The sequence below is a fragment of the Bombyx mandarina genome, chromosome 16 (assembly GCF_030267445.1).
Source record: "Bombyx mandarina strain Sakado chromosome 16, ASM3026744v2".
In the NCBI taxonomy this organism is placed as follows: domain Eukaryota; kingdom Metazoa; phylum Arthropoda; class Insecta; order Lepidoptera; family Bombycidae; genus Bombyx; species Bombyx mandarina.
In genome coordinates this window covers 820,584-845,856 of record NC_143222.1, presented here as the reverse complement: position 1 = coordinate 845,856, position 25,273 = coordinate 820,584, and the positions used below count along the sequence as shown (strand labels likewise).

The following is a 25,273-nucleotide window of genomic DNA, read 5'->3' as shown; positions in this document are numbered from 1 at the left end:
CGAGCGAGTACATATCGACGCTTGAAAGGCAAACGTGACTAAGCGACAACGCGTGAACTTTACAGTAGACTAATTTAAACTTGAAATACCTGAAAAACATTATATTTTAACGAATCTAGCTGTAGGATTGAAATGATTTTAATAGACCTAGAAATATATTTTTTTGCGCATCGAATATGGTTATTGCCTATCATTTATGTATAAAGCAGTTATTGTCGCTTAGTCACGGTTGCCTTTCAAGCGTCGATATGTATGTATAAGTAAGAATAGCCAGTTCAGTGGTTAACTGGTCTTCGTGATTTAGGTCATCAAAAAAGGGAGTTTGAGAACTAGTCAACAAAAAACATAAGACGTCTGCATCCTGTGTGTGTATTGTTGAAAAAAAGCACACGCCAATAATATATTGTTGATTGTGACGTAAGTAAATCAAGAATCAACCATGAGCACACAAACTCACACAATAAAAAGAAAAAAGAAACAAAAAAATCTCTCTCTGTGTCAATGATGCCGGCCAATGGCACACGACTCCAGCCTCCTGGAGCTACAGCGACGAGCATTACTCTCCATACTTCAGTCCATTATATTCTCTATTGTTATATGCAGTAGGTACATATATGTATGTGTATATACGCCACTGCTATCTACCGTACTGAAACTATCAACTACGCCATAGAAAGCCACTAATGTTGTTTATTTAATTCATTAAACAATGTTACCCTCGATACCATCGCACCGCCCGCCACCGGAGTAGAGTTCATCCATACTACCTGGAGCCACTGCGGTCATCCACAGTGCGTTTCCAGAGGTCTTTTTTGCCACGTACCATCCGGCTATGGAATAAGCTCCCCTCCACGGTGTTTCCCGAGCGCCATGACATGTCCTTCTTCAAACGAGGCTTGTGGAGAGTATTAAACGGTAGGCAGCGGCTTGGCTCTGCCCCTGGCACTGCTGAAGTCCATGGGCGACGGTAACCACTCACCATCAGGTGGGCCGTATGCTCGTCTGCCTACAAGGGCAATAAAAAAAAAAGTGATTAATGAGGTCGATAGTACAAAATACCTTAAACAATTTTATAACAGTACCACATATAATTATGTACTTGCATGTTTAGTGAGAGCAGACGTGTATGTCACGGGGGCATGCCGGGCAGTGCGCGCGTAAACAAGTTTCAAATCATTCGTTGATCAAGATCACAAATAAAGTGCGTAGTTTGTTGGCAATTATCAAAAACCGGGGAGTAAGTAAGTAAATTTGGGGAGTAAGGGGAGATCGGAATGCTACCTTCACCGGCCCTATTTTCAACCCTACCTGCACGCGCCGGATGGCGGCGGCGACCAACAGGTTGCCGTGGTGCTCCCTGCTAGAGAACGAACGGGGCAATGGCGACCGAGCAATGGCGGTATAACCATACACACCCGTCAGGACAACCTGTACGGAAGAGGCGTCAGAAACCTTGGGGATCAAATACCCCCTAAAATGCTGGTGCAGAAGGCAACGGGAAACCACTGCACTAATTTCCCACGAGAGTCATGAGCAGGTCGTATCCGACTGATGCATGACCACGACCACTCTGTCAAGAGTGTACGAATAGGAAGAATCAAAAACCGGACCGCGAGTTCTATGTTAATGCAATTATCTTAATACATACAAGACTTTTTGAGATTATCGTTAAGCCATAACCACAATTTGGGAAAAGTCTAACCAGCTCAAAAGCTCGTTTTCAGATATAATTAATTTAAAATTATATCAGACAACGATCTTATATTTAACTAGCTGACCCGGCAGACTTCGTAGTGCCTCAATCGATAAATAAAAGTATGTAAAAAATTAACTTAATACAAACAAAAGGAATCCGTGCGACATCAAAGGGAAAACAACATTGTTATTTTTATTTAATTCCGAGCATTTTTATCAACCTTTTAAACCTTCTCTGGACTTCCACAAATAATTCAAGACCAAAATTAGCCAAATCGGTCCAGCCGTTCTCGAGTTTTAGCCAGACTAACGAACAACAATTCATTTTTATATATAATATAGATTAAATAGATTTATTTTATTTGTAAGTTGTGAAGCGTCTGGAAGCCGCGCACGCTGCTGTGTTCCCTGAGAGCGTCGCCGCGGCCTGGCTTTGGCTCGCCGTAGTGTTTTCTACTTTTATTAAAAAAAAATTTTTTTTTTTTTTGTTTCATGTGTGTTTTAATGTTTCCGAAGCGAAGCGAGGGCGGGTCGCTAGTATTGCCATAAATCAGCATTTAAAGTATCGATAACTTGAAAAACATCTTATTATATTATCTGGTTTAATAAATCCGTGCACTCGTTCAACGCGCACGTCCTTGTGTTTATATTTTGATGTTCGCATTATACAACGCCTTCTGTGACATGTTCTGGAAACTTTTGTGGTATCGAAGCTGTTCTGTAGCGGCCAGATTTCGGTTTGCAAGGCCGGGCAGCCGTTGTAACTATATTGAGACTTTAGAACTGATATCTCAAGGTGGATGGCGCATTTACGTTGTAGATGTCTATGGGTTCCAGTAACCACTTAACACCAGGTGGGCTGCGAGCTCGTCCAACCATCTAAGCAATAAAATAAAAAACTAATCCGATATCATGAGAACGCGGCTAATTAAATAAGATTAAGGTGATTAAAACACCTGTTTCTTTAAGTGGCATTTCCATGGTCTTGCCAGCGTATTGCATATTGCTGACGTCCATAAGTAACGGCGACCACTCACCATCAAATGGGCCGTACGCATGTTCGTCTACTTCCTATTATTCATCAAGTGACTAACACTGAATACTACAGCTACAGACTCCCGTAAACTTTGGGATAAAGCTAATACTAAGGCTCTTGCTAAGGCCAGTGTTAGCAACGTCCTCAGGATAGAGCCCCTTAAGGTCACCTACTCGCTCGGTTACGCTGGCATAGCCCTCTAAGGCTACCAGCTTAGGCAAGAAGTCGTCGAGGCCTAAAAGATAAGACGTCCGGTGCATTCGTTCACTTCCACGGCGAAGGAATAACAAAATTATAATTTGCGTAATTACTGGTGGTAGGACCTCTTGTGAGTCCGCGCGGGAAGGTACCACCACCCTGCCTATTTCTGCCGTGAAGCAGTAATGCATTTCGGTTTGAAGAGTGGGGCAGCCGTTGTAATTATACTGAGACCTTAAAACTTAAATCACAAGGTCAGTGGCACGTCTATGGGCTCCAGTAACTTAACACCAGGTGGGCTGTGAGCTCGTCCAACCAGCTAAGCAATAAATAAATAAAAGGAAAAAAAGAAACAGTAGAATTTAAGCTGAACGCGATGTTCGTTGCGGACTGAACCTGGAATTCAATGGGCTTATAATTTAGAAAGGCTGGACAGTGCCTACATATAAACCTTTTCAACTAAACAACTGCTGCACCCGTAATCTAAGAACTATTTCTAGAAGATGATGGTTAGTTACTAACTTTGGTACAACTGATTTTTCACATAATTTTTCATATCATGATAGTTTCCTAAAATGAACTTTGAGTGACTAGCACCATCTATTGGATTTTCATATAACTAGTATTAGTTCTGAACGTTGCAGATTGGTTATTAATTTTTCAGAAATAATTACTAAATTAGTCAATAGATGGCAGTGTTTAAAACAAAAATATTAAAATTGTTCTTACTGACTTTTTGGAAAAACTAAAAGTAATTTATGTAATAGATGCCTTATAAAATAGATGGCGTTAAAATAAACTAAAGCTAATTATAACTATAGAAACCATTCCTTTGTGTATGAAAAAGCAGGACAAGAACGAAAATAAAATAAAAAATGCAACTATGCTATTATAGTATAGGTTACTTTAGTTATTTTTTTACATGATCTTTTTTTTTTTTTTTTTTCCTACCTATGCTGATAGCCTTGAGAGGCTATTTCAGCTTCACCCTAACGTGTGTAGGTGAGCTCACGGGGCTCAAACCGGAGAGTTGCTAACACTGACCCTAGCAAGAGCAGTGCTTCGCAGAATCTACCACCGGATCGGAAACGCGACCCACTGAGAAGATCCGGCGAGAAACTCAGTGGGCTGTGTCTAGGGGTTAATTCGCTCGTCGAGCCCTTCGTCGCAAGCGACGGGTTCGACGAGGACGGTGACCGGTGCTTGTGGTGCCTAAAAGCACCGTTAATGGATCGGGAGGATCCGTAATGACGTGCTTTGGGCGACGTCGACTGTTTACCATTCGATGTACAGGATCGGGTATGTATGCGTATGCGGCCACGACAAGAGGGTTCTCATGTCGTGCCGCCTTCTCGAAATGGCGCAATGATGCCGACTGTAGATACTTACTGACAGAGTCGAGCTCCAGGTCATCGTGGAGATCCACGTTCCTCAGGAACCATGGTGCTCCGACGGCTATCCTGCAGAATCGGGATTGAATAACCTGAAGGGGCTTCAAGTTGGTGCGGGCTGCGTGAGCGAACACTACGCTTGCATACGTCATAACGGGGCGTATGCAAGTTTTGTAGAGAGTTACCTTATTACGGAGGGACAGTTTGCTTCGCTTGCAAAGCATAGGGTAGAGACGTCCTAATATGAAGGCGGCACGGTCGCGTACCGTTTTAATATGGGGACGGAATGTCATCCCTCTGTCGAGGGTGACGCCTAGGTATTTGACCTGCGAGGCCCACGGTATGGGCTGGCCAAAGAGAGTAACGGGGCTAACGGCGGAGGTGTTTGCGCGCCTATTAGGGAGTGGGATGCTCGAAGTGGTATTCGGAGGGCGACCCCTTTTGAAGAGCACCGCTGTGCTTTTCGTGGGGTTGATGTCGATGCGCCACTTCCGGAACCACTGTCCCATGGTGGCTACTGCGATCTGGAGTTGCCGATGTAGCAACGACATCTTCCTACACGAGTAGTAGATAGCCGTGTCATCGGCGAAGAGCGCTAGATGGGTCTCCGGAGACCGGGGTATATCATTGATATACAAACTAAATAATAACGGGGAGAGCGCGGAGCCTTGCGGGACTCCGGCAGTCAGATGACGGGGGCGAGAGCGAGTTCCCTCTACTCGATATCGAAACAAACGGTTCGACAAGAAGTCTCGTATGATGAGCACGAGTCTGTCTGGCACTCCCATGTTGTACAGTTTGTAGATCAAACCGTTGTGCCAGACTTTGTCGAACGCCTTCGCGATATCGAAGAAGAGGGCGCCGGTCGGGATTTGTTTACGCCTATTTAGCCCTATTAAGATGTGCTCCGTGAGGCGGTGCACTTGTTGTACGCACGAGTGCTTAGCGCGGAATCCAAACTGCTCGTCTATTAGAATTTTATTCGCGGTAACGAAGTCCCAGAGGCGTTTCCGAAGGAGCCGTTCGTAAATTTTGCCTATCGTCGGGAGGAGACTAATCGGACGGTAACTAGCGGTTTCGTTTTTCGGTTTGCCCGGCTTATGTATACCGATAACGTCCGCTTCTTTCCACACCGCGGGAAAGATGCAGTGCGTCATAGCGGCATTTAAAATGGTAGCCAACATTGCTATCAGTTGGACTGGTAAGAGTATTGAGTGCTGGTGGTGCACTGCTCTTGCAGTGCATCGGCCAGCAGCTCAGCCTTGTCATCGTCATCGAAAGCCGGTGGTTGGCCTGAAGGGCGTACGAGGGGAGGCATAGTAGCGGTAGTTTCGGATTTGAGAGTCCTAGCTAGTCGCCAGTATGCTTGGTGGGAGGGCGCGAGTTGTTCTAAATAACTATGCCAATTTTCGTTACGGGCGTCGCTTAGGCGGGAGTGGACTTCGCGTTGTAGACGACGCATCCGAATCCGGTTTGAATGCGTGGGAAGACGATCGTAGGCCCGGATTGCCGCGTTCCTAACTCTTAAGAGATTCCTAAGTTCGGGGGAAAGTCTAATGCGGTGGAAGCTATCCTCCACATCGACTTCTTTAGAAGATCTAATGATCGCGGAAGAGATGTGATCGGTAATGATGTTTATGGATTCGACGGTGTCCTCGGGGGATAGATTCGAATCCGGGCCGTAAGGGAGGATTGGCGGAGCGGCTTCGGCTAAGCACGTGCCCAGCTTATTCCAATCCACCATGATCTTTAGCGATCGATGTTTACAGTAGTAGACTAGACTACTCTATCGGTAAAACAGGCTGTGTTTTGTGCTAAAGATTCGTCCATAGTTAATGTACACCATTTTTTTTTCTAAACGATTATTTGCCAACCTCGTTATTATGCATTTATACAATATATTTACGTTCAAATATTGTATTTCAGTATAATTTAAATTTCATTGAAATATAGTACAAATAAAAAAAAAGATGTGTGGGTCGTGGGACACCGGATAGGAACGAAGGTCCTTATTATAAAAATATTAATTTTAAGTTCTATTCGAGGTATAAAAAAAATTATTATTCGGGTATACATTTTTTATTATGATATTTTTATTGATAAAAATTAAATAAAACTACTTTACAAAGTTATCAACTTTATTTTATTCACAATGATTTATAAAAGATATTTAATAATAATATACAAAGAAACAGCTATTTAAATTAATAACAATAATACCGTCATCACGTAGACTATACATTAGACACTATATAGCCATCATACTAAGACATAAATAATACATAAATAATAAAAATCTTACGTTATGGACGTTTTGTCCCGGTTAGGGTACCAGTCCGCGTCGTCCCATAAGGAACTTCGTTCCAAAAAAACAGGACGTTTATGCTTAAAAAAAAGACAGCGTTTTAAAAAACAGTACTGTCCTGCCAAAACTAGTACGAATGTTCACCGTAATTATAACCTATAAGTACAGATTATAACCATAAATGCGCCTGCATGAGTTAAGAAAATGCAGGTCCTGAAACTGCCATACTTTAAGACCAATGTTTTTTTGTATGGAAACTAGCGACATCTTGTAGCGGATTCCTCTAAACTTATATGTTCTTAAAGTTAAGGTATTTAATTATGGTATAACTAAACACAGAAAATAAAAAAATAAAAAATCATACAAGTCTTTATTTGTTACAGACAAATTGATTAAATTTTATCAATTTGTAGTTTCTGAAAATTTACAAAATCCTTCATTAAAGATAAAATATGGATAGGTAATATGTTACTGCCATCTACAGGAGCAATGAGAAACTAATCGCAGTGAAGCCATCTAGTGACCGACGCCCGTAAATATTTTTGTTGAGTGTGCTTATCTATAACTAATATACCTAGTCAGGTCATAAATTCTGTCACATGTTTAATGTAAAATAATTGAAACAAGCTTATTTATTATGTAACCATGCATATACCAAAATGAACTTAACAAAACATAGGTTCTTATGACACTAAAGTTTATTCTAAATGACCTCCGTGATTTTGAATACAGGCCTTCAATCTGCGCGGCCAGTCGTCTATCGCAGCACGAACGAGGTCCATGTCAATATCGGCGGCTGCCTTAATCAAGGATGTCTTGAGTGACTCCAAATTGGGATGAGGCTTTGAGCACGCCTTTTCCTCCAAGTGTTGCCATATCTTGTAATCTAACGGATTCAAATCTGGACTGGAGGAGGGCCAGTCTTCGTGCCGGATGAAGTCGATTTCACGCGCCGCCAGCCAGTCTTGTGTGCTCTTCGCTCTATGAGCTGGCGCCGAATCTTGTTGGAATACCCAGTGTCTGTTATTGAACATGGTATGAGAAACAGGTTCCACAAGGTTCGTCAGGACTGTATTTTGATACACAACTGCATTAGTTTTTACACCTTTCTCACAAAAATGTACCTCTGTTAAGCCCCAATAAGAAACTCCCAACCATACCATGAGCGAGGATGGAAAATGACATCGTTGGACACGCGGAATACGGTTTTTCGCTTCTTCACTACTGTGTGCGTACACCTTATCATTTTGTTTGTTGTAGCTCTCTTCTACGGTAAAAATTTTTTCATCCGAAAAAAGAATTTCCCGATATTTTTTTCCCGCGTACCGCTTCAACAAAGCGCGGCATCTCTTCAGTCTCAGGTCCATTAGACGAGCATTCAAACGATGTCCTGTTTTTCTTCGATATGCCCGAAGCCCTAAGTCTTCATTTAACACCCTTTTCACCGTGGTTCTGCTTAACCCCATCTGAAGGGCCAACAGTTTGTGCTTACGTTTGGGATTTCTTTGAATTCGCGCCTTCACAGCTTTTATCCTGCTGGAGTCCTAACAGACCAAGGGCGACCACATCTTGACCTGTCATCTACACTAGAGTCTTCATTGTATCGTTTGATGGTAAGATAAACGAATCTTTTGGTTATATTCAAAATTTTCAGTATGTTAAAAATTTGAATTGGCGCGTAACCGCAACGATGCAACGCAATAACTGCAACACGGTCTTCTTTAAGCGTCCACTCCATATTTAAAAACGAGTAAAATTCTAAAACTATACATTTTTATTTTCATGAACAATTCGAAATTCGAATTCAATAAACTTTTTTGTGGCCAGCATTCTAAAAGAAAAGTTTTTACTGTGTGACAATACTTATGACCTGACTAGGTATTATTATGTGTATTATCTATGAGAAAATGAATTCAATGCAATGAGCAGGGTGCTGGTTTATCTACCCGAGTGGATTAGACGCCTACCACCCTCCTACTTATAACGAATTATAATTAGACGACTTAAAATACTTTTGTGCTGATTTGGTGATGCTCTTCGTTTATCGTATCGTTCATCGTGAGCACCTGCTCATTCGGTATTTTGTATTAGAAAAAATGTATCTATCTTTTTTTATTTATTACTTAGAGGGGTGGACGAGCTCACAGCCCCCTGGTGTTAACTGGTTACCGGAGCCCATAGACATCTACAACGTAAATACGGCCACACACCTTGGGATATATGTTCTAAGGTCTCTGTAGTTACAATGGCTGCTCTACCCTTAAAACTGAAACGCATTACTGCTTTACGGCAGAAATAGGCAGGGCGGTGGTTTTTTTTCTTACCTGTGGTACCTACCCGTGCGGACTCATAAGAGGTCTTACCACCAGTAATTACGCAAATTAATTTTACGGGTTTGATTTTTACTACACGATGCTATTCCTTTACAGTGAGAGGCAATCGTAAACATTTGTTACCACCAGTGATTACGCAAATTATAATTTTGCGGGTTTGATTTTAATTACACGATGTTATTCCTTCACCGTGGAAGTCAGTCGTGAACATTTCTTAAGTACGTATTCCATCAGAAAAATCGATACTTGCCATCGGGATTCGAACACCGTTGCATCGCTACATACGAATGCACCGGACTTCATATCCTTTATACCACGAAGACTTGCGGCGCTCGATACATTCCGAGGCACGACGAATGACGATTTCGCAATTCAGATTTCAAATTTTTTTTTATTGCTTTTATGGGTGGACAAGCTCACAGCCCACCTGGTGTTAAGTGGTTACCGGAGCCCATAGACATCTATAACGTAAATGCACCACCCACCTTGAGATATAAGTTCTAAGGTCTCAGTACAGTTACAACGGCTGCCCCACCCTTCAAACCGAAACGCATTACTGCTTCACTTCAAAAATAGGCAGGGTGGTGGTACCTACCCGCGCCGACTCAAGAGGTCCTACCACCAGTAAAAAATCACCAAATCACACGATTCCAAACCAAGAGCCCTAATGCTTCCTTATTGGAAGTCCGTTACCTAGTTATGCAGAATGTTCAATCACTATAATGTAAGCGAACAGATACATGTCCACGTGCATATACGCTTAGGCATCTCTTAGAAGTCTGTGGACAGATGTAAAACTTATTTGTCGTCAGGGACGTGTATTGTTATCGCAGCATAAAAGTGTTACGATAAATCGTAACAAATTTAAACCACAGCCACAAGGTATCTTAAAGTTTCACTTCAGATAACTTCTCACAAATATCACCAGGTTATTGACACATTGCGAAAAGAAATGGAATCATTCGAAATGCTTATACCAAAACAAAGCGTCTCGCGGGCAGTGTGTCAGCGGGCGCGGGCGGCGGTCACGCTCTGACGTAACCGGGCCGCGCGGTGAGGTGCGGTGCGAGTGCTGGCGAGATGTGTATTACATATTTAGTTATTGCTTTTATTTTAATTTATTGCCGTTGTAGGCAGACACGCGTATGGCTCTCCTGAGGAGCAGTACGAATGACCTTTGAAAAAGTATTCGTATCGCTATCGAGAAAAAATTTATAGGATTTAAACAGCGCCCCTACCGGCCGTAAAAAGAATTAATTTCAACAGCACGAATGAATTTAGTTTCGTTTCGCAATCGAATCGGCACGTTCTCGAAACTCGAAACTATACTCATAAATAAACTCATAATCGAGAGCACGAAAATTGTCTTGACATGCGGTCACATAAATCTCGAAGGCTGGCTATCGAGTACTACCATCTACCACCCGTTTCCGATACATTTACATTACGAATTCGATAGATATTCGTGCTTGACGAACTGGTGGTGAATACTCACCATCGCTGATGTATATCAGTAACGCAGGTGACACAGTCAAACCACTGCTTGCCGTTAAATCTCGATGGACCAGCTCACAGCTCACAGCCTAACTAGTGTTAAGTGACTACTGCAGCCCATGGACCTTATAATACGTATGCTATTTACTACCCATCTCGGAAAATGAGGTTGATATCTTCATAGCAGAATATCACGGCTGTCCAACCTTTCGAACCGGATGAATCATGACCGCTGTGCACTCACTTTCCAACTTGTGCAGGTGCTGACCGAGCACAACTGCTTCAGGAAGTAGTACTTGCATGGATCAAAGCTGAACCGACGACAAAGTACCATCATTGTGGATGCGATCAGCTTAATCATCCGAAACAGTATTCTGATGACTGTGCTCCCAGACCTAGCGTAGTATCTCGGGAGAATTATTTGGTGGCGCTATCTAAACGGGCTTTAGATAGCCGACGGAGAGGCTCAGATGCCATGACAACCACCACTTTGCGTGCTTTGGCGGCGCGGTGACAAGCCCGCCGGGTGAATTGCATCGTCTACGCCCTGCCTCAAGTGACTTCTGAATCATCCAAAAAAACGCGGATTTTGCTTTATTAAACGATTACAATCTTTATTGGTTATCATATTGGTTTATGAGTATTAAACGGTAGGCAGCGGCTTGGCTCTGCCCCCAGCATTCCTGACGTCCATGAGCGACGGTACCCACTCACCATGAAATGGACTGTATACGCGTCTGCCTACACGAGCAATAAAATATAAATAAATAATAGGTAGGTACCTACCTACATGTTTGCAAATGAAATTGGTTTGTCTGCAGGATTTAAGTTCCGACACGATCACACTCCTCCGACTGTTACTCATTAGATCGCTACTCTTACTGATAATTCCAACTCTTTGTACAAATTTCATAAGCAGAATGAGCATAGCTGATGTATAATCACAATATCTACAACTACAATGAATACAAACTGAAAAAACAAGATCACTAAACCAGCCACCAAACTGAGCTACTAATTCACTCCTGTTTCAAACCAAGTAAACGCAAATCAAAATCGTGCTCCGTCCGCTGTTACTGGGCTCACTCCTGTGAAATTACATTATCGTTTGGCGAGCGGCGGCGAAGGGCTACACGCGCATTATGCAAAATGCAAATTATCGTAGAAATTATAACACAATCATATCTTCTTGATTGTTGGCGCCATCGTCCGACTCATTGGTACTGATGCAACTTGCACTGATTTCACGTAACATAATTTCAGTAAAAATTAGCATAAAAACAAATGTAAAACTTAAACAAATTAAATATTACATCAATTTCGGCATGCTTACATTTACGGCTTACAGAACTTGTTGCGAATAAACCACAACCACATAGTGCGTGTTGTTGTTTAACCACACAGAAACATGAACGCACTGTATCGCGTGTGTGTGGACTGAGTCAGGAGGAAACTTCACAACTAAACATTAACTAAGGGAGTTTATTTTTACTTTTTACCCCTACCTATTCGTTGGTACCCTAAGGGGTTATTCCAGCTTCGCTCTCTGGCTAGTATAGAGCTCACGGGCTCAAGTGTCGAGCTCAGTAGTAGTAGTAGTAGTAGTAGAGCTCACGGGCTCAAACTGAGGGAATTTGCTAACACTAGGCCTAGCAAGAGCAGTGCTTCGCTGAATCTACCACCGGATCGGAATCGCGACTCACTGAGAAGATCGGGCGATCTTTAGGTTCATTCTCCCGTCGAACTCTTCGTTGTAATCAACGAGTTCAACCAAGGCGGTGACGAGTGCTAGAAGAGCCTAGAATCATTGTTATACGGTGATCTGATAAGACATGTTTCGGGCGCCGGCGGTAATGCGTTGCCCTGTCGCCTGAGTCGGATATGATTTTCCTTTATCCGGTTACTACTCGTACAGCCGCACTGCATTGTTCTTGTCCCAAAGAATCAATAGGTTTCCAATATCCATCGCATTATCCATTAAATCGGAACACAGGATAGCTTGGCGGGTAACACAGACCGGGCGTGGTAACAAGGCGTCTCTGAAGTTACTTGCGAATGAAGAAGATGGAAACATCAAAACATGAACTTGCCCTTACCATGGGCAATAAGTGCATAGTGGAGCAACGACCCGAGCGGAAATACAATTATCACCGAGATACCGACGTGTTCCGATGATGTGCAGTATTCAAATTAATTAAAAGTATTTAAATCATTAATGTCTAATGATGGAAAGAACAACTATAAGTTAGTCATCTCGTCGGGCTGACAACTGTACCAAGGGATCAGAGTCCAATTCTCAATATAAGTCACAATCTTTGAATCATATACGAGTATGTATTTGGCGTTAGGGGCGCCGCGAATACTTGTTCTTGCTTTGAACATTACTTTCGGTTATGGATACCTAGTAAAAGAGAAGATTTTAGCTCGAGGCTGTTAGATGTCAAACATTTATTTGTCTAAAGCAGCCAGGTCGTACTCTGCTTTGATTATCGTTAATTGTACAATAGTCATTTGTGCAACAAGAGATCAAAGTTGTTCTTTGTTTCGAGTGCTGATTTTGAATCCTGAGGAATCAACAGCACGAGATGCAAAAAAATTTGCTCTCGTGTAGCATACATAACTTTTCACATCAGCAATGAGAAAACATATTACTTAGGAGGCATAGAAATGAACAGGAATAGATTGAAATAATTATCAAAAAAACGAAATTTCTTTATCTATATATATAAAAATGAATTGCTGTTCGTTAGTCTGGCTAAAACTCGAGAACGGCTGGACCGTTTTGGCTAATTTTGGTCTTGAATTATTTGTGGAAGTCCAGAGAAGGTTTAAAAGGTAGATAAATATGAAAATGCTCGAAATTAAATAAAAATAACAATTTTGTTTTTCCTTTGATGTGTCCCTCGTCGAACGGATTCCTTTTGTTTGTTTCAAGTTTATTTTATACAACACTTTAGGTATTTTATTTTATTGATTGAGGCACTACGAAGTTTGCCGGTTCAGCTAGTTACAAATAAGTTTTAGGGTATTACGCGTTTCCGAACGTGTTTCCTTTGAGGTCGAATACCAAAATCGAATTTCGAAGGGGTTTGTTTTTTTCACTCGTTTTTTTATATGTATGTGAAAGAGACAGAGCACAGTATAAAATTCATGGCTGAACAACGTCATTTCGTGGCACTCAAATCAAACAAAGCTGCACGCTCGAATCAAACTCGTGTTTTGTTCACTGTTGTCTCGCAGCAAAAGCGGCTTGTTTGAGCTGCTGAGGTGAAAAAAATATAGGCTTATTGAATATACTCGCACGGCATCTACGGTCCGTTGATGGAACTACGACAGGCAGCTTCCCTGGAGCGCTAACAACTCTTAGCATTCCAAAGTATGGCTTAGAAATATATAGAAGAGAGACACACAAAGAGATGTAAGCCATATTTTGTAAAGTTCGTAGCCGAGCGGCGATCGTCAGCCAGTCGGTCAGTGAGTCGGGACAACTTCTCGTGCGTGTATAAAAAGACACAAAATTAAATGAGTATCGTCGATAATATAAAACAATTAACAGATGACGATCAATATAAAGTCGGGTATGTATGTCTCTCCGAGTTCCTTAGCTTATCTATACTAATATTATAAAGCTAAAGAGTTTGTTTGTTTGAACGCGCAAATCTGAGGAGCTACTGTTCTAATTTGTGAAATTATTTCAGTGTTAGATAGCCCATTTATCGAGGAAGGTTATAGGCTATATAACATCACGCACGCACCAATAAAGAATGTTTCAAAATCGGGGTATTTTTCCCTTTTGAGAGCTTCCGCTGCGTGCGCTGCAGAAACGGTTAAAGTTTCGCTAAAATAATGTATGACATAATTGTTCCCCTTTAAAAGATCAAAAAAAGAGTCCGCGACAGCATGTGTCTATGTTAAGGTTGGCTCACAATAATGTTTTTTTATGCTAACTAAATTTGTTCTAAAATAAAGCATTATTTGGGAGCTATTCCACGCGGACGAAGTCGCGGGCAAAAGCTAGTCATTGATATTTCTGGTAAAAACAAGCGGCCTTGTCGATGGAACTCCTCTTTATAATTGTATAATAATTGTACTGAAGACAACCAAGTCCGACCAGATGTTTTAGTTTTCAGAATAGGAAATAAGAAATACAGTATTGAGTTACGCTTCCGTTCTTGTCTCTAATATTGTTTTCGCAACTTTTCGTCATTTTTCAGACACGAAAAAACCGTACACATTTTCAAGATACACAGCATCGGTCGGGACTCGGGAGGCTGCGGAGTGTCGCTATCTGCTGTACCGCGTGGCTTATCGCAATGTCTTGTAGCGGTCGCGTACCGTCTATTAATTGAACACTTCCTCAGTAGGCACGTGCCCAGTATCGAACCTCCGACGACTGCGAGACAATCCATATCGCTACGCAACGCGCCGTCAACCGCGGGCAATACGTTTAAATTGCTGTACCTCACCCTTCCTGGCTTCGAGTAGTTTCAACTTTCAATCGTGAAAGGCGTACAATCGCAGTTGCACAGTCGGTTTGCAGTCGGCACGATGTGGGCGCGCGCCGTCTCTCTGGCGCTGGCGACCGTCGCACTCGCGGGAGCCTCCGACGTCCTCTACGAGATATCCGGTAGGATCCAGTGCTGTGCTGTGCTGTGCTGTGCATGTAAACAACATAACTAGGCAGCTCGACGCCGGGTCTCCAAAAATATAACGTCCCTTTCTATTTTATGTAATAGTGCCGGCGGCTGTGTGATCTGATAGTCAGTTGGCTTTATACAAATGTATAGTTAAAACTATAATTTTATTTTGTTATGTTTTAACTTGTTAATTAACTATATAAAAAGTGGAGTGAAATAATTCAATAAAAGTGCAACCAACACGCGTAATATTGTAATTGTCACAAAACGCATTCTCGATCGAGAGTTGGGTGGTGCATGCGACGCCGCGTCGGTGCGAGACTCGACCACTCTGTTACTTAAGCTGTGGTTAATTTTACAACAATAATTGCTTATTTGGCAAAAAATACTTTACACATTAGGTAGTATTAATATTCTACGTATATCTCTTATATTCTTCAAAAAATAATATTTTAACAAATGCAAGTATTGTGTGCTGGAGGCACAACATGGTCCCAGATAGTCTTCGTGTGTTCGTATCGTCATTTCGTGTCAACGACCGGTCGTTACGTTTGAACACTCTGTTTTCTTCAGCGGATTATTTTTTTTGGCGCTGACAATCGGAGCCCAGTGTCTAGTCTAGAAATCGAATTTATTCCTTCCCTAGTGTTTTATTGCATGAATGATGGGAGTCGTCACTGCCCGCCACATAAAATCAGCGGCTACCGAAGCCCGTAGACATCACAACGTAAAACCGCCATCCACATTGAGGCATCAGGGCAAAGTGTTCATTGTGTTGAATAACGGCTATCCTGCCCTTCAATCCGGAAGGCAGAAGGTGTCGGCAGCTATAAGCAGCAGGGCGTTACCTACCCGTGTGAGACTACAAAGATTGCAATAATTGGTGCTCTCGGGCAGAGCACAGTAATATTTTGGTCTGATTTTGTCGGATGCAGTTGCGACCTGGAAAACTGTAAAGCATTCCGACTTTAAACAAATTATACGAAGAACCAAATAATGTCAAGAAATTATGAAAAAATCGTGAGTTCAAACCTGTTTACGATCTGACACCCACCAATAAGACGCACACTCAATACAGACCCGTAAGAGTCAAGGTATGAGAATTTTTTAGTACGGATTCTCGGTCATCCTCAGATAACTAGTCATTAACGATTTCCGATCCAATCTTCGAGTAGAGTCAGGATCCACGGTGTAGCTATTGTTGGGATCATAGAGATTACAAATGAATAATCTCTCTCTCCAAGAAAACGACGTATATTGTGAGTTGCATGAGTGATTGTTTCAGTGTGTCAAAATTTACCAGACTATACCATAACTCGATATTAGTTTTTAAATTATAGAATACAGTGATAGCACTACATAGTATAGCATAGTCACTACATAATATAAAACAAACTCGCTTTCTCTGTCCCTATATCCCTATGTATGTTTAAATCTTTAAAACTACGCAACGGATTTTGATGCGGTTTTTTTAATAGATAGAGTGATTGAAGAGGAAGGTTTATATGTGTAATAACATCCATTAAATAGTGGAGAAATCAATAATAAATTACAGTTTCCGAAGCGAAGCGAGGGCGGATCGCTAGTGTTTGTTAAAACTCTCAATTGAATATAGCCCCATAGAAAGGTACTTGACCTATCCCAAGTCACAGCACGTCGTCCGTCACGGTACGTACAAAGGGCGATTACAACACTAAAACGTACATGCTTAATTTCAATTTGTTTTCAATAATTTCAACAACAAAAGATTAGATTTAAAAAACAATATATTTTGTTGTATCGTTGAACCCTAGACCTTATTCAAGACGCTTACGGCTTGTGATGCCGCACCCATTATCGGTCATTATGGGCAGTTTACGGCACTCTTGGTGTTAAGTGGTTACTGGAATCTGTGAAACTTTTAATGTGAATGAACAGTGACATATAACCCAAAAAGTGGTATTCAATTAATGAAAGAATCCTTGAGACATGAAATCCAAGTCTCGATACTGTACAGTGTGTGATTGTCACCAGAAGGTGGTACTTACCCGTGCGGACTCACAATATAAAGTGCACTACAGCACTGGTGAGGAGCTTTAGTGCCTAGACGAGCAGACAGACTCGTGGTGCGCAAAATGCGCAGTTTGGTTCCGGAACTCAAAAGGTCACGACATAAATGGCATAGTCATGAGGTCGCAATAACACTAAATTAATGACTGTTTGGACCCTTCAAAATAGGAACATAGATTGCTTTGCATAAAAATAGGCAGAGCGCCTCGGGCCCGCGCAGGCTTAAAGCTCGCCTCGCCGGCAGGACTTACTACCGATAGGCGGTGTCCTTCCTTCATAGAACTTAGACTTAAATATTTGTGTTAATCGCGCCCAGATCGGTCTCTCGTGTTACGATCGTATGTCGTATCACTTTTGTCAGAGCGGTCGTGGTCGTCATCTAGAATCATTGCTGTGGGCAGATGTTATGCGCCTCACGAGCAATCGCCCCTCCTACCGGCTTGTGGTGAGCCTGGTACACTCATGCAAACAACCGCCAACTGCCGACTTGACCTGGTCGGTCCATCGCATGGGCACCCTTTCACGCGGTCTGGTGCCTTCTACTTTGCCCTGAACGACAAAGCGCTCTATGGAGTCATTTCCTCGCCGGGAGACATGTCCAAAAAAAGATAGTATGCGTCCATGCACGAGCGCCGACAGACGCTGCTTAATGCCGAGTTCTTGAAGAATGGTGATATTGGTGCGAAGTTCGGTCCATGAAATACCAAGCATTCGTCTCCATCACCACGTGTTACGATACTGAGCATATAATATTTTATTAAGTCACGAGTGACGAATGCTTTAGAACCAAAAACTGTGTTGGTCTCTATTAAAGGTCATACCGTGTAGGCACGGTCATGGTCATGCTTGGGAACATTGTATCATCTGAAATTCCGGGTACAGACGTCATTTACTCTCCAGGCACTCCGGGGCCCAGAGGAGAAGGAACAAAACTGCAGTCAAACTGAGATAAGTTCAACTCTTGGTCGCGCGTTACGTAATTGACAACGCAACGTGATAAGTTGCGCAGTCCGCATTCAGATAATTATCTAATAGTGGTGAAACTTCGCAATCATATAAATAGGATTCTTATGAATTTATATTCGATCGCGTTTTGCTATCCTTAAATATACAAAACGGAGATACTCGCTACCCTGGGGGGTGCAAAAGAGTATGTCTGGCTAATCATTAATGACTAATGAGAAGGTTCTCATTAAATAAGAAGGTTCCGACTTACTGTGGCGACACAGGGCCTCCTTCGTCACTACTACCACTGTGCTATTTTTTTTTCTACTTAAGTTGATGGCTTTGATAGGCCATTTCAGCGTAACCCTAACCAGTAGGTGAGCTGACGGGGCTCAAACCTGATGTCGTTGCTAACACTAACTCTAGCAAGAGCAGTGCTTCGCAAAATCTATCAACGGACCGGAAACGCGACCCACTGAGAAGATCCGGCGAGAAACTCAGTAGGCTGTGTCTGTGGGTTAATTTACTCGCCGAGCCCTTCGTCGTCAGTGACGGGTTCGACGAGAACGATGACCAGTGCTTGGGGTACCTAAAAGCACCATTAGTGGATCGGGAGGATCTGAGATGACGTGACTGCAATCACGCGTTCCGGTTTGAAGGGCGGAAGAACTATCTGCTCAGCCTGTTCCGTAAGCTCCGGTAACCGCTCAATATCAGAAGGGTCGTCGGCACCTCTGCCCGGCCTTGCTCGGAGACCAATCATTGAGACTCGCGCTCTGTGTATTTACGCTACCAGCACTATATCAGAACGTCTGAGGCGTTGAACATCTCCACAATAATTCAACTCAGTAGGATGAGCGATGATCAATTTACTCATTCAAAATTAATTTTTATATTACGTCTTCAAATATCTAAAAGTCTTCGAAATCGTTATATTCAAACCATCCGCGGATTGACTGTGCTTCTCCTGAATTGTGAAGTTTATCGTGGAGTATGATCAGGTAGACGTATCCAAAAAAAATCTCCGCTTAGTACAAAAAGACAAAGAAAAATGCAGCACGCCGGATCGCTCCATCAAGAGAACACAGTTTCTGGTGATGTAGATCCTTCGTTTAAAAACTTAAAACTTGACATTTTTTAGCATATTTTACAATGTTTTCTTAAGGAATACCGTGTAAAATGAACATTTCCTTATGGACAGATAATTAAAACTGGCAAGGACTCTGCTCAGTACACACAACGAGCAAATATTTAGACGACAATTGTCATTTGAGTTCATCTGCTTAGCCAATATTAGTACGTAAGATTTGCAATACTGTGAGTCACATTAAACTATTTAAAAACATAATCTTATGAGTAAATATTTCTGTTTTGTTCGTAGCCCGTAGAACTCCTAATTAATTGTTTTGAATCAACTCCAAGAGCCAGTTAGTAATAGTATGCCTTTTCTTAAACCTTTTCTTAAAGGTTACATATCTTGGCTTATGTCAGTTTAGTTTGGGCCCGCGATCTGCTCTCAACACCTGCAGATCATTGAGTCTCACATACCCCGCGCGCCCCCTAGGCGCGGGGACCTTGTAGGAGGTTCGGACCCAGGTCCGAAAAAAAAAAATTGTCAGTTTAGTTTATACTGAAAACAATATTATTCAGCTAATACATTTATTGACATTTATAGACTTGAATTGTCATCTAAGATTATTGTCCGATTGAGTTGAAGCTTTGTAGGTACATTGGGATAGGGTTTTGTCGCAATGTGATCAAAGCAAGGCAGGGAGCGCTCGATACTAAAGTACTAGTGCCCCCTCATACATTCCCGATCCTGCGGACAGAATGGAAAGCAGTCGACGTCGCCCCAAACAGGTCATTTCGGATCCTCCCGATCCACTAACGGTGCTTTTAGATACCTCAAGCACCGGTCATCGTTCTTGTCGAACCCGTCGCTTGCGTCGAAGGGCTCGACGAGTAAATTAACCCTGAGACACAGTCCACTGATTTTCTCGCCGGATCTTCTCAGTGGGTCGCGTTTCCGATGCGATGGTAGATTCTGCGAAGCACGGCTCTTGCTAGGGTTCGTGTTAGTAACGTCGTCAGGTTTGAGCCCCGTGAGCTCAACTACTAGTTAAGGTTACGCTGAAATAGACTCTCAAGGCTCTCAAGCTTAGGTAGGAAAAACATAGGCTATTTGGTTTAAGCAACATTTTTGCAACTTTACGGGAGAGCCATTTAAAGTACAAATTTTAGAAAAAATTTCATACCAAAAAAACTTCTTCAGTTATTCTTTTTTTTTTATTGCTTAGATGGATGAACGAGGTCACAGCCCACCTGGTGTTAAGTGGTTACTGGAGCCCATAGACATCTACAACGTAAATGCGCCACCCACCTATAAGTTCTAAGATCTCAGTATAGTTACAACGGCTACCCCACCCTTCGAACCGAAACGCATTACTGCTTCACGGCGGAATTAGGCGGGGTGGTGGTACCTACCCGTGCGGACTCCCCAGAGGTACTACCATCAGTGATTACGCAAATTATAATTTTGCGGGTTTGATTTTTATTACAAGATGTTATTCCTTCACCGTGGAAGTCAATTGTGAACTTTTGTTGAGTACGTATTTCATTAGAAAAATTGGTACCCGCCTGCGGGATTCGAACACCGGTGCATCGCTACATACGAATGCACCGGACGTCTTATTGAAGTAAAGTATGAAGTAAATTCAATTGAAGATAAATTAAAAACATCGAACTGGTGATGTTAATAGCAAATAAAACGCACTTTTAATTGCAAAGATAAATGTCGCGTGTTAAGTGAAATGTCGCTTCAGCTTTTCATCCCTCGATCTTATATGAGTTCAGTTCATTACCAGTTCAACGCAGACATCATTCAATAGAATTCCAATTCCATTGTCTTGACAAAGTACGCATTTCTAACATCCACTACAACATATGTAAATATACCAGTACGATCACACATGTTTGCACTTCCGAACTACGCGCTAGAGACTTTATTCATATTTTTACAATCATCTTTCTGTGACCGTCGCCGCGTCGCCGCGTCGTCGCGTCGCGTCGTCACACGAACATTTATTATAACATAAAGTGTGACGCACGCTTTTACTTTAGCTGTGTACTTAAATATATTTTTTGTTGACTCACTTTTATTTGCCGTATCTAATAATGGTACATCAGAATTAGGGCCACTATTGTAAAATCCCTTCATTCTCACTTGTTATCTATATTAATATTATAAAGCTGAAGAGTTTGTTTGTTTGAACGCGCTAATCTCAGGAAATACTGGTCCGATTTGAAAATTCCTTTAGTGTTAGATAGCCCATTTATTGAGGAAGGCTATAGGCTATATAACATCACGGTAAGACCAATAAAAGCGGAGCACCAATAAAGGATGGTTCAAAATCGGGGTTTTTTCCCCAAGAGCTTCGACTGCGTGCGCTGCAGAAACGGTTAAAGTTTCGCTAAAATAATGTGTGACAGAATTGTTCCCCTTTAAAAGATCTTAGACCCTTTAAAACAAGTTCGCGACAGCATATGTCTATGTGTTAAGGTTCGCTCACTACAACGCTTTTTATGCTAACCAAATTTGTTCTAAAATAAAGTATTATTTGTGAACTATTCCACGCGGACGAAGTCGCGGGCAAAAGCTAGTTGGTGGTATAATTTCAGTTCGTTGATATTCCAAAGAGACAGCGATCAGCTAACGTCCATTCTAGGTCAGCACACCGCAGCACGAGGATCAGGAATTACAATGTTTGCTTGATGTTTCGTTTGTATTAGAGAAATGATTAATGCTGAACAGCATCATCGACGTAAGGTAAAGTGGCTATCGGAGCCCAAAGCGTCCTTGTCTGAAGGTCCTTGCCAATTTGAGATTTAAAAAAAAACACGTGTGGCACTCGGAGACTGCCGCGGTAAAGCTATTGCATAGCATTTTTTATCAACGCAATTATATTATAACTAGACAATAATAATTTAATATTAAAACAATAATAAAATAAGACTACGCTTTATTTATAAACATTAACAAAAGCAAAACCTTTGTAATGTTGTACTTTGGGAGGTGTTAAAGGAAAACGTCTTCTTGCGTGTATTCCATGTTTAATAATCATCTTAATCCTAGTTTACAATTATGAAGAAGCCTATGTTTCTGGGTGGTCCGCTTTATTAGGGGGACATACAAGATTACACCTATTAATCATGTTATATACTAAATGCTATGCTAATACTATGCTATGCTATAAAATATAAATATACACATTTCACATTAACTGTCCCCTTCAAACTCATAAGCTAGACCGCGCGAGAGAGAGATGGCAGACTTTTCATGATGAGCATGCAGTGCGACTTATTCACAAACACTACACAAGCGCAACGTGTGAATGTGTTGAACGCGAGCTACATGGTAGGCGGAGTGGGGGTGTTAGGTTTTATTTTCGTTACGGAATTTCTTGATTCGGTCGCCGCGCTCAAAGCCCGCGATAAAAGCTATGCAATAGCTTAATATTCTACCTAAAGTCCACCTGCTGACAGAGAAAATCCTTTAAATATTATATATGTCCTATCGTTAAATACACGATAATTTACTAAAGCATTGCTAAAATCTACAGTGTAATAACTCTGTAACAGATGAACAATACTATGAGATGCCAACGCTGTTCCACCTGGACGAGTATGAGAGGTGCTTGGCGACGCGCGGCGTCTACTGCACTGGGAGCTTTGAACTCTCGCCACAAGGACCTCACCAGCTATTCCAGCTTATGCAGGTTTGATCTGGACGTGGCCTATTAGAGTTATTTAAAACGTCCTAGATTCTTAATAGTAAAAAGTATTTTTTTTTATTGCGTAGGTGGTTGGACCAGCTCACAGCCCACCTGGTGTTAAGTGGTTACTGGAGCCCATAGACATCCACAACGTAAATGCGCCACCCACCTCGAGATATAAGTTCTAAGATCTCAGTATAGTTACAACGGCTACCCCACCCTTCGAACCGAAACGCATTACTGCTTCACGGCGGAAATAGGCGGGGTGGTGGTACCTACCCGTGCGGACTCCCCAGAGGTACTACCATCAGTGATTACGCAAATTATAATTTTGCGGGTTTGATTGAGTTTGCGGGATTATTATACGATGTTATTCCTTCACCGTGGAAGTCAAAATTAGACAAAAACGACTTATAAAATATCAGAATTGTATAAATGAACTGGTAACTGGTTACTTGTTAGCTAACGGGTTACTGGTTCATAAAGGAAACCACTATCCATTCCAATAACAATAGTACATTAAGGGCCAATACGCTTGTAGCCTTGGTATCGCCGATATCGGTGAGCTAACTATCCTATGTTTGACTTGTGGTCAAAGTCTCTTTTGAGCATCTTTATTGAGGACGTCTAGTATTCGGTATCTAGATTGTTCCATTCTCGAATGCGTATGTTTCTAGTTCAGGAGATAAAATAAAGTTCGCGATCCTCAAATTTGGAACGTATGTTAAATTGATTAACTGATTGTACAGCGCTATTCAGCCAACTGGGTGGACAACTTCAATCACACTCGGCTGCACCGGGGCTTGTGCGTCTCGCAGAGATGTAGGCAGCTTGCTCCCCAGCAACATCCGGGTCAGGGAGAAAACAATGCTGCTTTCGCTGAATGGTGAGGAAGTTAAAAGAGGAACCAGTATTAGGTGTTCTAAATTAGCTTGGATCTTATGAAGCTTAAAGCTACGCGAGTCGAAAACCGAGCTGCATGTGTCGCGAAAGACCTGTATCTAGCAGAGGACTGATGAGAGCCGGTGTTCAGTAAATCACTTGTATCGAGATGATACCTCATCTCTATTACTCTGAAATAGAGTCCTCCTCCTTGCGTCGTATTCCTCATTGCTGAGGGTCGTGACCACCCTTTTGAAATGGAGAGTACTCTTATGAAAAGGCTCCGTCTAAATATGATACCTACGTGTGGAATGCATGGTCTTTTCTGTACGTTACTTTCAAATAAACAAATTATGATACATAACTACGATAAGTTGTAAAATAATCTTCTGAAAATCGCTGTTGCTTAAGGGTTTCCAGGTAGTAGGGATAAATTCTGCTTCGATAGAGTTTGATATAATGCAACAACAACGACTGCAACAAATTACCTTTTTTCTTCTCCTGTTCTTAACCCATGCGCGACATACGAATCTTGATGATGAACATAAATAAGCTAAATACCAGTTTAATTTGATATCTGGCTCTAATGAGAGTATTTTACCAGGTTCGAGAGCTGCGTCAATGAAAGCACAATGCTTTCATATAACCTATCCTCGCGGCTGTACCAGCTGGAGTACTGCCGAAGAGGAGAAGTCAATCCTGATGGCTTATCTACCAACGAGCGTGCGTTCGCTGGATTTGTGGCCATTCTACTCGCCCTCTGCGCAGTTTCCACTGTTCTTGATTTAACACTGTCAGATCACGCGAAGAAAGGTAAGATTTAAGTATTACGGTAACCCAGGGACAATCGAAAGATTTTTTTTTTTTATTGCTTAGATGGATCGGCGAGCTCACAGCCCACCTGGCGTTAAGTGGTTACTGGAGCCCATAGACATTTACAACGTAAATGCGCCACCCACCTTGCGATTTAAGTTCTATGGTCTCAGTATAGTTACAACGGCTGCCCCATCCTTCAAGACGAAACGCATTACTGCTTCATGGCAGAAATAGGCGGGGTGGTGGTACCTACCCGTGCGGACTCACATGAGGTCCAACTACCAGTAATTACGCAAATTATAATTTTGCGGGTTTGATTTTTATTACACGATGTTATTCCTTCACCATGGAAGCCGATCGTGAACATTTGTTAAGTAGGTACGTATTTCATCAGAAAAATTTGTACCCGCCTGCGGGATTCGAGCACCGGTGCATCGCTCGATACGAATGCACCGGACGTCTTATCCTTTAGGCCACGACGACGACGTCAACAACACACTAGCAACACTAAAGATTTATATTTTTTAATGTTATTCCAGTACAGCTTAACATATTAAATGTATTTTAAATGCTTGTGCACCGTATAGCCGTATATACAAAAATGTTCAGCAGCCACTTAGAATTGTCTCATTCGGTGCTCTGGTCCAGTTTGTTTTCCAGCGACTGTTTTTCTACAAGGCGCTATTTAATTGTTTAATTCTAACCTCAAACTTCATCGTG

The 25,273-nt window shown here is 42.0% G+C and overlaps 1 protein-coding gene across 2 annotated transcripts in view; it reads left to right on the top strand.

Moving 5' to 3' along the window:
* Positions 1–14,919: 14,919 nt before the first annotated feature.
* The window catches only part of LOC114246748 (O-acyltransferase like protein), a 26,183-nt gene continuing 15,829 nt past the window's right edge, over positions 14,920–25,273 (top strand). Inside the window, exons 1-4 of one of the 2 annotated variants that reach the window (XM_028179422.2) lie at positions 14,920–15,079; positions 22,722–22,858; positions 23,605–23,741; positions 24,342–24,550. In XM_028179422.2, the coding sequence (XP_028035223.2) occupies positions 15,001–15,079; positions 22,722–22,858; positions 23,605–23,741; positions 24,342–24,550 (562 nt within the window). In that variant the 5' untranslated portion in view covers positions 14,920–15,000. The remainder of the gene's footprint in view (positions 15,080–22,721; positions 22,859–23,604; positions 23,742–24,341; positions 24,551–25,273) is intronic. The other variant, XM_028179421.2, reaches the window with a different exon arrangement.